Consider the following 15,371-nt stretch of genomic DNA (forward strand, 5'->3'; position numbering starts at 1 on the left):
GTGAGGAGACATCAGCACCACCCCGCTCCCGGGGTTCACTAGCGAGCTGGGCAGCGCGAGGAAACACGGGCGGGCGTGCCCTGAAATGACAGGTCCCCACCCTGTTCTCTGATTGGCTCTAGAGATGCTGCCGCTTCTGCGTCAGCCAATCGGAGTCTGCGCACCTCTTCCCCGCGCGCTGCCTGCTCCAGCTAACGGCTGCGGTGTGAATTCCTGAATAGCCCCCGGTCCTCCCCTATTCTCTCGTCCTGGGCGCGCGCCCCGGAGCGCCACCTTCCTGCCCATCGACGTGGGGTCCGCTCCGCGCGCGCCGCTTCCCCTCCCCCCAACGCGCGGCGGCGGCGAGAGCTGCTCTGCCCCGGCACAAGGTACCCGCTGCCCAGCCGGGCGGGCGCCGGGGCGGAGGGACGCACGAGGATAGCGGGGTTGGGGGCTGCCGCTCGGCCCTGTTACCCCCTCAGCGCAAGGCTTGTGCGGGGCTGGCTGGAGAGCGATTATCGCCGGCGCCAGGGAGTGACCGAGAACCTGGGCCTCGAGTGGGGCCCGCACAGCAACCCCGGGCCTGGGACAGCGGTTCCCGTGGTGGCAACGCGACGGGCAGGGGGAGCTGGCTCTGCGGGGTGGTACTGACCCACAAGGGGATCTGCCCTCTCGCCGAAACCAATAGCAACGCCGGGACTCGGGGTTCTCTGGCACTTGGGTTCTTGGTCTCTGGTTTATTTATTACCGTATCTCACTTGTTGTGGGACAGGCAGATGAATGTGCGTCAGTAGTGTCAGTGCAGAGGTGTACAAAGGCTTTCTGGAAGAGAGGTTTCTGCAGTTTGCTATAGAGGTTCAGGCACTGGGCTCACCTAATAGAGAGAGAAGCTCCCTGCTTAGTTTGCATACCACGTGATTTCTAGCCCCTGGCTATAGCATTTTTGTTGTGTCACTGCTCTTGTTTATGGAGATGCCCCACTACTGTCTTCAGGGATTAAAATTAGCTCTAGTCCTGTGGGAATATCTTTCCTACCAAAGCAGTGCACATTATTACATCACTGACCTTAATCTGAATTAATGTGACAGGACCCTTCATCCCATTATTCTTAGAGTTCGTTCTCTGTCTGTATTTGATTTGGATCTTTTAAAATTATTAGCTGAAGTAGCATCTTTTGTTTTTATGCAGACTCTCTGCCTGCTCCTTTCATCTTCTCTTTGCTTGGCCCTGTACTATATCTAATTTATGTTGGTATGTAAGGATATCTACTGACAAGAAGTCAGAATCAGTTGCTGTTTCCTCCTCGCTAAAACTCCAAATATATTTCTGTTTCCTTTACATTTCAAACCCTGTTGTGAAATAAAGCCACCAGATTCCACTCAGTTTTATTTCCCCCCAGATCTATGTTGGTCTTTTACTTTCTTAAGTGTGGATTTGATTAACACAGTAAGGTTAGCTAAGTATATTGAAAAACAATGCTAAATTCAGAATAACTGTGTGAGGATTCAGTTATCTTTTTCCCATTAGTTGTTACTCTATTTGATGTTGCAAGAAAATGTGTGGAACTGTAATAAGTAGAAACTGGACACATTTTTATCCTTTAATCTCTAAAGATGAAAAGATTTGCTGTGCTACTCTTCTCTCCCAGGGCTTTTTCTAGACTCGGATTTGGAAAGTGTTTGGGTTATTAACATGTGTTAGCTAAAAACTTCCAAATCCTAGTCTAGACAAGACCTCATTGTGCGATCCAGGCATATATGTAGAGCAGAATATTGGTTTAGGGAAAGGCCCTGCAGATTTTAGAGCATTTTGCTCTTTGTAATCTAGTCTGTGTCTCTATACTATGCCCATCACCTTTGTATCTTGTTGCCAGTATTCAGCTATTCAGTATTTGGCCATTATTTAAAAACCATTTTCCTGCTTTTCTCCTACTAATGGGGCTTTTCAGTTTTGTGCCTTTGGTCAAGATGTTTCCTATTTGATGTGCAGACTTGTTAGTGTAAACTGATGGTTAGCTGCCTTCCTGCCATTTAACCTCTAGAGGGCTTCCTCCCCCTTCAGTGGGAGACGTCTCCCCAAGCATACTTTATGGTTGAGACAGTGTAACTAATGGGGAGCTTAAGATCTGGTCATCAGATGAAGAGACAAAGTAGGCAGAGGCTGAGAGGCAAAGGAAAGGAAATACTTTTTTTCTCTAGCTTTTCCACTGTAATCACTAACAGCTAATCTACATGTGGAAGTTGGCTACAGTAACTATTTCAGAAGTTATTCCAGTATAGCTAAATTATGCTGGAATAATTTTTTTGAAATAGCTATCCTGGTCAATTTCTCCCATGTAGACAAGGCCTAACTCAGTTTTAAGTCACATCTTTTGTGATTTTTGGTGCAAGTATGAATTACAAAGAATTTTTTTATTTTGGTGCAAGTATGAGAGCAATCCAGCCTTCAGAAACCTGCAGCAACACCTTTAAATTTAACCTCTGCTGAAGAGAGCCTGTACTCTGCATATTGCAAAGCTGTGGGGTAAAATTTTCAAAATTGCCTAAGGGGCTTAGGAATCTAGCGGCTTGTTTATACATGGAACTATTTTATACATGGAACTATTCAGGGACAGCTATGTGTGGACACACTTATTCAAGAATGTGTGTGCCTTGTTCCTGGTTAGTTTAATATAATTTAAAAGTGGATTGAACTAAAGAGGAATAAAGCACTCTTATTCCAGAATAAAAGTGTCCACACATGGAGTTATGCAGGAACCGTTATTCCTGCATAACTCCATGGCTATGTACACAATGCAGCTCAAGTTGGTATAAGTTATGTCGCTCAGGAGTATGACTAAGCCGCCCCATTGAGCGACGTAAATTAAACCAACTTAAACGCCGGTGTGGACAGTGCTAGGTCAGCGGGAGAGCTTCTCCCGCCAACATAGCTACGAGCCTCTGCCCTAGTGTAGTCATAACCATGTATAAACAAGCCAGAAGTCCCAATTTCAAAAATGATTTAGGTACTGAAGAGTCTAAATTACGTTGACTTTCAGTGAAATTTAAGCTTGTCTCATTTTTGAAAATGAGACTTGAGCTCCTAGGCCACTAAGGCAATTTTGAATTTTTTTACCCTTGTTGATTAGCTTTGAGTTTTAGTGGTAAGGATCATCTGTTGTGCTTTGCATTCAATGTGCTGTGAAATCTGTAACCCTAGGTGGAAGCATGAGTGAATTCCGCATTCACCATGATGTCAATGAGCTGTTAAGCCTGCTGCGTGTTCATGGAGGGGAAGGAGCTGAAGTGTACATAGATCTCCTGCAAAAGAACCGAACGCCTTATGTTACCACAACTGTGTCTGCACACAGTGCTAAGGTGAGCTAGTTTGGATTTACTCACTGCTAGGATGCAGTGATGGTTGAAATGCCTTTTTTTTTTTTTTAATTGGAGTGTGATTAGCTGTCAGGTCTCAAAATATAACCATAAACAGGGAATTGTCATTGAACAGGAGTGTGTCTTGTGCGGGCTCACAGGGATCATTATTGGCCCTATGCTATTTAACATTTTTATCAAGGACCTGGAAGAAAATATAATATCATCACTGATAAAGTGTGCAGATGACACACAAATTGGGGGAGTGGTAAATAATGAAGAGGTCAGGTCACTGATGCAGAGCAATCTGGATTGCTTCGTAAGATGGGCACAAGCAAATGATACGCTATTTAATAAGGACATGTAACGTATGCATCTAGGAATAAAGAATAAAGGCCATGCTGATATGATGGGGGACTCTATCCTGGGAAGCAGTGACTCTTGAGAAAGACTTGGGGTTGGTGGTGGATAATTAGCTGAACATCAGCTTTCAGTACAATGCTGTGGCCAAAAGGGCTAATGCTATCCTTGGATCCGTAAATGAGTAGGCGTATAGAGATGCTGCTTTCCCCCTTTTAACCCTCCTCCCCCCCCCCCCCCAACAGAGTATCATTTGGCCTTGAAGAAGGCCAGGAGTCCATGAGTTCTTGCCTCACTTCTTCTACTTATGATCATTAATAGTTTTGTGGCAATTCCCATCCCTGTTGTTGAGCATGACGTCATGCTTTCCTACTGCCTAGAGCAGGGGTAGGCAACCTATGGCACGCGTGCCAAAGGCGGCACTTGAGCTGATTTTCAGTGGCACTCACACTGCCTGGGTCCTGGCCACCGGTCCGAGGGGCTCTGCATTTTAATTTAATTTTAAATGAAGCTTCTTAAACATTTTAAAAACCTTATTTACTTTACATACAACAATAGTTTAGTTATATATTATAGGCTTCTAGAAAGAGACCTTCTAAAAACGTTAAAATGTATTACTGGCACGCAAAACCTTAATTTAGAGTGAATAAATGAAGACTCGGCACACCACTTCTGAAAGGTTGCCGACCCCTGGCCTAGAGTATGGGTATCCTATCCTGTTTGTAAAGTGGGGAGGGAATCTGGAGTTTAGAGTGTGTACAGGCACTCTCTGAAGGAACCCGGAACAGAACCTAGATCTGTAACTCATTCATTTAGCCACACTGTCTTTCAGAAAGAATATGCCAGATCTTGGCCTTGGTGTCTGTACAATGGGGATATTCCTGTATACCTGCCTTTGCAAAGAACTTTGAGACCTACATGAATGAGAATTGTGTAAATATAAACAATATTAAATGATCAAGTAGAACCCTAACTTGAAGTCTATTGCTTTAACAACTGGATCATACTTCTTGCCCAGGGTCAGTAAGAGAACCCAGTATTCTATTTCTGTCTAGCAGATAGTTGCAGATGACTGTATATATTTATTTTCTCTCTTTATTTTTAAATCCTGGAAATTCCATGCAATTCCATATAGTTAAATAACTGCATGAAGAGTTACTCGTGGGGGAATTCTGTGCCAAAAAAATAAAAATTCTGTGCGTAATAATTTAAAATTCTGCATATTTTTTGTCAAAATAACATCATATCATGCCAGTTTCAATTATTTTGGTAATTTTATTTCAAAATACCTTTGTTAGCAGGTATGTCTGTAACAATACAGACAACAGAAAAGCTTCAGGAAATGTTTTTTGACAAATAGAGTCCTAACTAGGTATAGTAATACAGAACTTTGAGTAATACACCTCTACCCCTATATAATGCTGTCGGGAGCCAAAAAATCTTACCGCATTATAGGTGAAACCACTTTATATTGAACTTGCTTTGATCCGCCAGAGTGCGCAGTCCTGGCCCCTTCCTCTCCCCCGGAGCGCTGCTTTACCGTGTTATATTGGGTCGCGTTATATCAGGGCAGAGGTGTAATTCATTTAAACTACAATACAGAAACGTATTTCCCACATCCCTCAGAAATAGTTGCAAGGCTTAGGGGAGTCAGGGATAATGGAGGAGCTGAGGGAAAGGGAAGTAATTGCTGGGAAGGAACCTGGAAGTAAACTTGGAGGGTTGTTGGGTGTGGGTGGGAGAAGTATTTAACAGTTTTTTTGGAGAGGAGGGAGAGATTGTTAGGGAGCTGGGGAGCCTCCCCCATGGAGCCCTGGCTGACACCTATCCTCTCCCATTCAGTCAGTCCCCATGTGTCCCTTCAACCCCACTCAGCCCCGCCATCCCTGATCTCCATGTGGCTTTGCCCCTGTCCCCATGTGGCCCTGCATCCCCGCTCCCATTCAGCCCCCACCCCAGTCTGTCCTCCCCTCACTAGCCCTTCTGAACCCCAGTGTGTGTGACCCCCAGAAGCCCTGTATGCCCCACTCTGTCTGCCCCCATATCCCGTGCCTCCTCATCTGGCCCCACGGGCAGGGCACTGTGAGGAATACAGCCTCCCCTCCTCCCTATCAGCTGCTGGCTGCTATGGTAGGTGAGCCAGCTGCCCTCTGTTCTGGTGACACAGCACCAATGGTGGGTGAAAGGGGTAACTTCAGAATCTTTCCAGCAGAATGTATTTTCTGCAGAGAACAAAAATCGGCGGGGAACATTCATTCTGCATGTGTGCAGTGGTGTAGAATTCCCCCAGGAGTAAAGAGTGTAAAGGAGAATCACTTAGAAATTAGGAAATGATAGAATTAAGGTAGCACATTGTGACATACAAGGGCACTTTCCGGACTAGTGGGGAGCTGTGTCACCCCTGCCCTGCAATGTTGGGTGCCTTGCTTTAGTAGCTCCCACCTGGGCTGCTCACAAACAGCCTTCCAGCATACAGGACACCCTGAATGTCTGTGTGTAACTGCAGCCAGTCAGCTACATCCTGGTTCTCACCAGTCTTGGTTATACTGCAGGGTGACTCCAACACACCCTCCATCCGGGATCATCCCCCAGAAATGCATGTCCTGTACTGCCTGGTCCTCTCCTGGACAGTACAAATACATTAAGTCTGTGATTTCTTTAAGTCAATAATATGCCATCTTATTATTTTAAATAGAGTACCCAGACACTCCAATTTAAACATACTGGATTAAATAAAACAGTAAAACTAGTTTATTAACTACAAAGACAGAGATTTTAAGTGAGTACAAGTACAGGCATAAAAGTTACAAATGGTTACAAGAAAAATAAAGATAAAACACTTAATAGTGTCTAATTTAAGAAACTATATTAGGCTTTGTCTACACTAGCACTTTTGTTGGTCAGGGATCTGAAAAAAACACACCCCTGACCAACATAAGTTTCACCGACAAAAGCCCCAATGAGGACAGCGCTATGTCGGTGGGAGATGCTGTCCCACCAACATAGCTACCGCCACTTGTTGGGGGTGGTTTAATTATCCTGGTGGGAGAGCTCTCTCCTGCCAGCATAGAGCGATTAAACGGGAGACCTTATAGCAGCGCAGCTGTGCCACTGTAAGGTCCACAGTGTAGACCTGACCTGAGATTCAAGCAAAGTTTCTTACCTCATGCTCCAGCAGATTACTGATCAAACTCTTATGTCAGGACCCTCCTCCCCCACCGAGTTCAATGGCCGTTTTCCTTTGTCATCTTAGGTGCAATGCCAGAGAGAGAGAGAGAGGAGGATGTCTTGGGTGTATACCCCTTTTTTATATAGTTCTGTCACCGCTTTGAGGAGCATTTCCAGCAGGGAGCAAGATGACAGTCAGTCTAGTGAAGAAAGGAAACTCCATGCTGTGTCTTTGCTAAGATGTAGATTTTTGTCCCTGCTCTCTTCCTTGCCAAAGAATGGCTACTCAGGAGGTAATGGTCCATCAGCCTTGTTGACACCTGGCTGAAGCATCAGCTTGCCCTTTGTCTCCGAGAAAGTGGTTTAGCCACTCCCCAGACTTATCTGGGAAAAATACTTCAGTCATGATTTCAGCTTATGTTTATAAATTTACATATAATGTTGCTATGTGCATTTTGCCATGACATTATTGATCGTAAATTATGAACTTTTAAATGATACCTCACAAGGCATACCTTATACAAACATTATTACAGTAGTGTGTAGTTTGGACACAGGGGTATATTCTGTCATACACATGTAAGTTTACTCCTTGCTATTTGTGCATATGCATTTTGATACAGTCTTTAGTTATATGATCACATACTGGTTTTTGCACAGCACCTCAGTGGCTCTTTGTAAAGTTGGGTATGCAAAGGTAGCCCCATTTTACAAACAACATAGCCAAGATTTGACATTTTTTTTGTTCTTCTAAATCAGGGGTCGGCAACCTTTCGGAAATGGTGTGCCGAGTTTTCATTTATTCACTCTAATTTAAGGTTTCGCATGCCAGTAATACATTTTAACATTTTTAGAAGGTCTCTTTCTATAAGTCTATAATATATAACTAAACTATTGTTGTATGTAAAGTAAATAAAGTTTTTAAAATGTTTAAGAAGATTCATTTAAAATTAAATTAAAATGCAGAGCCCCCCAGACCGGTGGCCAGGACCCGGGCAGTGTGAGTGCCACTGAAAATCAGCTCACGTGCCGCCTTCGGCACGCGTGCCATAGGATGCCTACCCCTGTTCTAAATAGTGCATTTGAAACTTTCTCCTAAAATGCTAACATTTATGTTTAAATACTTAACTTGTATTATATAATGTTTTACAGGTTAAAATAGCAGAATTTTCTCGAACTCCAGAAGATTTTTTAAAGAAGTATGATGAGCTGAAATCTAAAAATACAAGAAATTTAGATCCTTTGGTGTATTTGCTGTCAAAGCTCACAGAAGACAAAGAGGTAGCATATTTGTTTCTGCATTTCTGTCAGTCTGATGCATAATATTTGGAAGTAACAACAATTAAGCTGTTTAGACAAACATATCTGAACCAACTAATTAAGATTACAATAGGGTATGTGAGGGCATTCATTTTAACTCCCTGGTTTTGGTTACTCATGAATTTCCCAGCAAGTTTTCTTTTAGGCCTAGACATGAATTTAAATTTTGACTTTGAGAAAAATCCATTCAAGCTATTTTGAATTATATTAGGGGTAAAACCCATACATTTTACAGCTCTGAGAAGATGTTAAGATGTCTTTGTGCATAATATGTATAAAATTGGAAAAATAACAGTTCTAAGCATTTAAAAATTGGACATTTCACCAGAATAGGTCTTCTCTTATGCTCATCACTACACTGCTAAGGCCCGTATCCTGCAATCTGTTCTGCACAGGCTAACTCCTATGCCCATGCAGAGCCCCGTTGATTTCATTTCCGTTCCATGTGGATGTAAGCACACAGATTATATTGCAGGATTTGGGGCCTTAGTTAGAGTCTGAGCTAATATCTGTGGAGAAAGTACTCAGTGTACAAAACTTGATCTGCAGATAGAATTTCTGCATTCAAAATCTTTCTTCTTAAAACTTATCTGGAAACCTTCAACAAAGTAAACTTAATGTCTGAAAATTTTCAAAAGTGGCTTCTTACATTAGATGTCTCCATTTTTAGGTGGCCAGCTTGACACATGTTGGCCCTGATTTACAGAAGCTTTAAGCATCTGCAGGTCCCATTGATTCATCTTAAGTGCTTCAAAGTTGAGTACCCAAAATCAGAGGTCACTTTTGAGAATTCTGACCTACAGGACTTCAGCAGTTAGTTTCATGGGGAGATAACCTCATGCCCTAACACGTTTGTTTTTTATGAAGAAAAACTAAAACATAAAAAAACTTTCAACACAGAGACATCAGTGTTTAATGTTTTATGCTATAAATTGTATTTGTTTTTTTCAAACCCACTCTTCAAGCATGTCTCACTGCACATTACAAGCCCTGCACTCTTGGTATTTGCAATGTGAACAAGTAAAGGAACACAGTGTAGCTGAAATCATCTCATTTTTTTTTAAATGAATTAAAAGGAGTTACAGCTACTCTCCCTGCCGCTAATACTCCTGACAATTTCTTAGTTTCAGAATCTGATCTTCTGTTTTCTTTGTTCTTGTTTTAAAAAAATTAATCTCTCTATTCCTTTGTGAGAAATCCACAGTTTCATCTATTGTTTCTAACTGGCTACATCAGGGAAAGAGTAAAGATGAATACAGGAAGGGCTGTCAAATGCATTAAGTAAACATACAGAAAGAGACATTTTCCCCTCTGTTTTCTGTTACAATTGTCTGGGAGGTTATCTGAAAAATAGAAGGTGTAAAAATGCAAACAAAATTGTGATTTTTTTAAATTGGTGTGTCCTTGTAAGTGCCACATCTACAGAGCTTGTAAAGTGCACCCCTTTGGAGCTTTTTTCTCCCTTTTTCCTTTGTGATTTCCTAATTTAAAAAAGAGGGGAGGAGTAGAAAAATGTATGTTAATGTAGCATTCACACTGCACATTTAATGCCCAGAAGTCAAGAAATGAAAAAAATTCTCACTAAATTTAACTCAATCACATTGTATATACTGTTCGTTATAGTCCAGTTTCTTTTAAAACATATATCTTAATATATTACTGCTTGTTGTTTTATGGCATACATTTAACAGACAGGAAACTGTTTTGGAATGTTTAACTTAGTGACCTTAATGTCACACAGATGTATGTTTTTGTTTGCCATGGCAACATTAAAAAGAGGATCTTGCATAGGGATATGAATACTGTTTTAAAAGTTAACCGTTTAAACGATTAAAATATATTTTGTTTAAACAGTTAACCGGCTGGGGCAGGCGGGGGTTAACGGTTAAGGCGGGTTAAAAGGTAAGACTAATGCTTACCGGTTAACATTTTACATCCCTTATCTTGCACAAAGACAACTTATAAAATACTTGAATCAAGGAGTTGAAAGAGGGGTGAGATGTGCAATAACTGTGTCCATTTCAGTGAAGGTCTCTTTTATTTATCATTTTTTGATATTTCTAGAGCATCTTGTCCTTGTTCTGCTGCGTTTGTGAATAAGTTTTTTGTTGTTGTGTATTTGTAGACACTTCAGTATTTACAGCAGAATGCTAAGGAAAGGGCAGAACTTGCAGTGAATGCCACAACAAGTGGCAGCATCAGTTTTGCCATTCCCTCAACAACTTCCAAGATATCCATGCAGGAACTTGAGGAGTTACGCAAGCAACTTGGCAGTGTAACAACCAGCTCCAGTGTACAGCAGGTACTGTCTCTTCCACAGTCTGGAGATACAAGACTGCCTTGAGAGTGTAGGGCTTTAATCATTATCTTTTATCTTGTGGTGTAATTGTGGCAAAGTGGGAATTTTCTGTAATATTTTTATAAATCCTATGTGTGCCTCACTATCCCTCTGTACTTTGCATTGCTTCCCAGTGGAAGGAAAAAGGGTAAGTCTTCTCTTGGGTAGGGGAAGAGACTCAGGACATGGTGTGGGTATCACCTTGCTATCTGGTCTGCAGTAAATAAGGATAATTAAGGAACTGGTCAAAACTGATGAAGATCAACATAGGGTCCAAAGGGACAATGAAAGCCCCAACAACTGAACAATTGACACTCAATACTAGGTAGATGGAGTTGCAAACTCAGCATGGCCCTGCCTGGAGGCAGAGGACTGGGAGGGCATAAAGAGTGGGCTTCTGGAAAAAGCCGGCTGCTCTCATCTGGGACTGAAAAAGAAGTCAGAGAGACAGCCTAAGAAGGAGTCCACTACAGCTTGGGTGGTGGATTGCTCTAGCTAGACCAACATGGACTATGTTTTAACATTTGTTTCTCTATGCTAACTCAAGGACTTCCAATGCTGTATTCCAATTGACTTATAAATCCTGCTCTGTTGTGAAAATGCTGTTTGGTGTCACTGCGAATACTTGCTGGGCTGCATCATTCCTTGAAGAATGTACAAGTCTCTAACCAGCAGTCTATTTCAGTTGGACACATTGAGCAGAGCTCACAGTGTGAAGCTGAAATTCTGGAGTCAAGAGGTTCAGTCTTGGCAGCAGTGAGGCCAGATGGCCTACTCTGAAGGAAGAGACCGACCCTTTGGTGGTCTAGCACACTGAAAAGATTCCTCCAAAAGATTGTTTAAAAGCTGGGGCATAGCACAGATTCTGTGGATTTGTGTATGACTGTAACAGAATCCCAGTGCAGGAAGGCAAGGAACTGACAGGTATCTGGTCGAGAGTTTCATCTGGCCTGACCAGTTCAGAGTTCCTTCATTCACTAATATCATAACCTGTATATAAAAGGTGTCGTGTAAGTTATCAATAGAAAGCTAATAACATACTGATCATTAATATTATTCTGCCGCGTATATACAGAGGATACATTCAAAATTGCAAACGTATTGGGAATTATGATCTTGAAGTGTGTTTGCAAGGCATGGTTGAAGTTACCCCAACCTAGACAAAGGTACTTCCAAAGTACATTAAGAGACAGTGGGAATGCATTTACATAGAAGGTAAACAGAACCATCAAGCTAACAAGGGGAGGAGATAACCACTTAGCATCATGTCAGCGGGGAGATTGCAGGAACAGATCAATTTATATTTTAACAAACCAGCGGGGAAAGAAGCCAGCATGGAACTTCCTTCCCCACAAGACTCCATATCTCCTTCCTCACAGCGTGAATGAACTTTATTTGGGGGTAACTGTCAGGAGAATCCATTTCAAAGGTTCACTGTACTATAAAAGAGAGAGGCAAAGAACCTCAGGTTATCTTTCATCTAAGAAGACAAAGAACGGAGCACTTTGGACTTGGTGACAGAGCCTGACCAAGTGGGTGGTCAGCCATGTTGCTGGAAGGTACTGTGGTAAGAATCTTACTTTGAACCAGGACTGTAGTTTTGTTAAGTCTTGGTCTCTAGAAAGCATTTTTCACTTTTATTTGCTTGTAACTATTTCTAACGCTGTCCTTTATACTTGAACTCACTTAAAATCCTATCTCCTTTTGATAATAAACTTGTTTTGCCTTTAATCTAAACCAACCTAATGCTGTGTTGGAATTGAAGTGATAGTTAACTCCAGTTATAGTTATAAGCTGTGCACTTTGTCTCTTTAGAGGAGCAAACAAATCGTATTCCTCTGAATGGTTCAGGAAAGGGGTTGGAAAGTACACAGTTTTGGGAAAATTCGTGACTGAGCGGTATTTGGTTACACTTGGCAAGATGACCCTGAGCAGGTGGAGTCTAGAATGTGATTGTGTTGTAACAAGCAGACTGCTGGAGTCAGAACTGATCTGGGGCAGCTTATTACACACTCAGATCATGCTTGTATGCTGGCTGGGAGCATCCAGCTACAGCAGCAGAGCATTTTAAGGCACTCAGGGTTACAGGGCAAGTGATGACAACCTCTCACTGGTGTGGATTGCACCTAGAGCATGACACAGTGATAGTAATATAGTCTAGAAGTACAGAAATCCAGTATAAGAGCTGTCCTAAACCCCCATTCACCACCAAGAATATAGGGTTCTTTTCTGGCTATGGGGTTGCACCTTGAATGCACACTCCTCTTCCGGTGTCTTCATGACATTTATCACTGGGACAGTGTAATGTGCTGTCCTATTGGAGTAACTAGTGGCAGTGCCTGTTCATCTGACTTAAGTCCTTGGTTCTCTCATTAGAACTCCTGCCAGTGTCTAGTCCTCAGGATTAGCCTTGTGACTGTTGGGCTCAGAAGCCCAAACTGTTGAAAGGAGAAGGGGATCAGACCATGAGCTGCCTCCTCATCTGGTCCTAATTTTAGAAAGGGAGATTGCATGCAATAGAGGGCCCCAAGCATCTGGTTGCTTTGCTTGTGCTTAAGGCTAGCCCTACTAATGCCAGAAGTGTTTGGAGATGGAACTGGCCAAGGTGGGGGTAATGGTATTGTTGGAGGAGAAAGAAGTGGAAAAGACCAGAACATAGAGAATTCATCCCACCTCAGATGATATTTGGGGTTGGTTAGACGAGAAGCACAGAGTCCAGCAAAGCCAGTTCCTACATCAGGGAGGACTTGGGATATTTTATGAGCATCTGCATATTCTGGGGAGCACTGGGTCAATGTGTGCCAGGGATTCCAGGGGAGAATGGTGCATTGGGGTGGGAAAGTGCCATGCATTTCCTCAGATGCTCACTATTCCTAGAGCTGTTCTGTGATTTGTTAGCCAACATGTTATTCTCTGCATAATTTGGAAGATGGGATTTAATTCTAGGTTGTGACCCAGATTTCAACCCATAGTAAATTGTCACAGTTGAGAAATAAAACTCTAAAATCACCATTTATTCTGTGGACAATGGTAAACTCTACCTGAAAATGCAAAAATGATGTCTTCCATGGTACTGGCCACTCCCTTGTAGGCACAAAAGTTAACCTGTCTTTCTGTCTTATTATAGTGACTGAGCACTAGAGTTGGGAATGGAAAAGCCAGACTGTTTTGTCTTTACTTAGAAGCTTTATTTATTTCAATAACATACAAAGAAAAAAGCCCTGCAGTGTTGTACTCAATAGCCAGGTCCTGCATCCTGTTCTCTCCACTGTTGTCCTCAGATTGACTAGTAATAGATGTGTAGTTTGAAATTATGCTTTTCCAGGTCAGTGTTTTTAAAGAAGCCCCTCTCTCCTTTCTGACAGCCTCTTGAGCTTATACGAAAGATACTCCGAGACAAGCAAAACAAGAAGAATTCTGGCCAGCCTATTCCAGTATTTCCAGCCTGGGTGTATGAGAGATCTGCACTTAATGGGGATTTCTTAACTGGCTCCAGTTTAAGCACAGACACAACAGTGCCTATAGGTACGTATCACACAGACAAAAATGACGAGTGTTTTATTCAGTGTATTTGCTCTCTGGTCTCATTCAGATTTCACCAAATATGCAAGATGAGGAGAAAGTTTAGCTCCAGTTAATTCTGCTAAGGCAAAAATGGGCTGAGAGAACAGCTTTAAGGCTTTGTTTACAGTATTTGTCAATACTGAATCCAAGCCCCAAAATTTCATTGGATGCCATGTGTGAAACCAGATGATAACACATCTGTTTGCTCCAGTCAGACTCCAGTGTGACAGGTTTCTTCAGATCCTGTAGCTCCTCAGAAAGATGGGGCCTCCTGAGATCATGGTCATTCAGATAACTCATCCCCACCTGGGTGCATGTCAGAAACATCTGGCCAAAGCATCAGGAATCAATGTCATCTGATGGCTCTGAAGGATGGGATGTAGGATGACTTGGAAATGTCATAGTGCTAGTCCTGACTGTATACTCTGTCAGATCCGTTCATACAAGATTTTCTCTGGAGCCACCTTCCCCCAGCATTGTGGAGATGAAAATGATGGTTCTTCTTTGAGTGATTGCACGTGTCTGTGCCACTGTTGGTATGTGTGCGCGCCTCGTGTACAGATATCAAAGAACTTTTCCCTCTGAAGCACCAATCAGGGCAGCTCGAGCACCCTCTGCCATCAAGCACCATTGGGTGCAGGTATAAGAGGATGGAACCACCCCTGACCCTTCTGTTCCTTCTTACCACCAGTGACAGTTGTTGAAGCGCTCCAACAGTCTTGATATTGCAATTTTTTTCCCCTCACACTTTGTATATAGTTTGTTTTCTTTAGTAATTAATTAGGTATAGAGTATAATTAGTGATAGGTTTTAGTTTTAGGTCCTTTTTGGACTAAATTTGAATCTTGGGACCAGTATTGGAGCCATGCGTAGTTCTCCAGGGATTAAGTCCTGCTGGTCCTGTGCCAGGCCAGTGTTGGTCAGTGATATGTATCACATTTGTAAAGGATTTTTGCCTCTCTAAAAAAAGATAGAACAGCGAGACTTAAGTGTCTTCCTATGGAGGCAGCAAGCCGTCTGATTCAGAGCATGCTCTGAGTGCTGCACTTTAAGTATGGAGTACACCACCTGAGATGTCTACAGCATCTTGATCTGTCAGAGAAGAGAGATCTTCCAAAGACCCAGAACCCCATTCAGCAAGATCATTGCTGCCAAGGCCACCTAGAGGCAAAGACTCTGGGGGACACTCTGAGGGGGAGTGTTCCCCAGAGTGCTCCTCATCTAGAAAGGGGGTTTTGTCAATTTTGGAACTTTTGCAACTTCCATTGCGGCTGACCCCTGAAGTTCCT

The 15,371-nt window shown here is 42.6% G+C and overlaps 1 protein-coding gene across 4 annotated transcripts in view; it reads left to right on the plus strand.

Moving 5' to 3' along the window:
* TUBGCP2 (tubulin gamma complex associated protein 2) overlaps positions 1-15,371 on the plus strand; it is an 89,963-nt gene that overhangs the window by 65 nt on the left and 74,527 nt on the right. For 2 of the 4 annotated variants that reach the window (XR_008445661.1, XM_054034579.1), the window contains exons 1-5: positions 167-368; positions 3,178-3,335; positions 8,013-8,141; positions 10,306-10,482; positions 13,884-14,043. Coding sequence is in view for 3 of the 4 variants with exons in the window: in XM_054034579.1 (XP_053890554.1) it covers positions 3,186-3,335; positions 8,013-8,141; positions 10,306-10,482; positions 13,884-14,043 (616 nt within the window). In the remaining variant the exon portion in view is untranslated. Of the gene's footprint in view, positions 1-166; positions 369-563; positions 708-3,177; positions 3,336-8,012; positions 8,142-10,305; positions 10,483-13,883; positions 14,044-15,371 lie in introns of those variants that run through there. The other 2 variants (XM_054034581.1, XM_054034580.1) reach the window with 2 other exon arrangements.

This window comes from Malaclemys terrapin, chromosome 7 (genome assembly GCF_027887155.1).
Source record: "Malaclemys terrapin pileata isolate rMalTer1 chromosome 7, rMalTer1.hap1, whole genome shotgun sequence".
NCBI classification, from domain to species: Eukaryota; Metazoa; Chordata; order Testudines; family Emydidae; genus Malaclemys; species Malaclemys terrapin.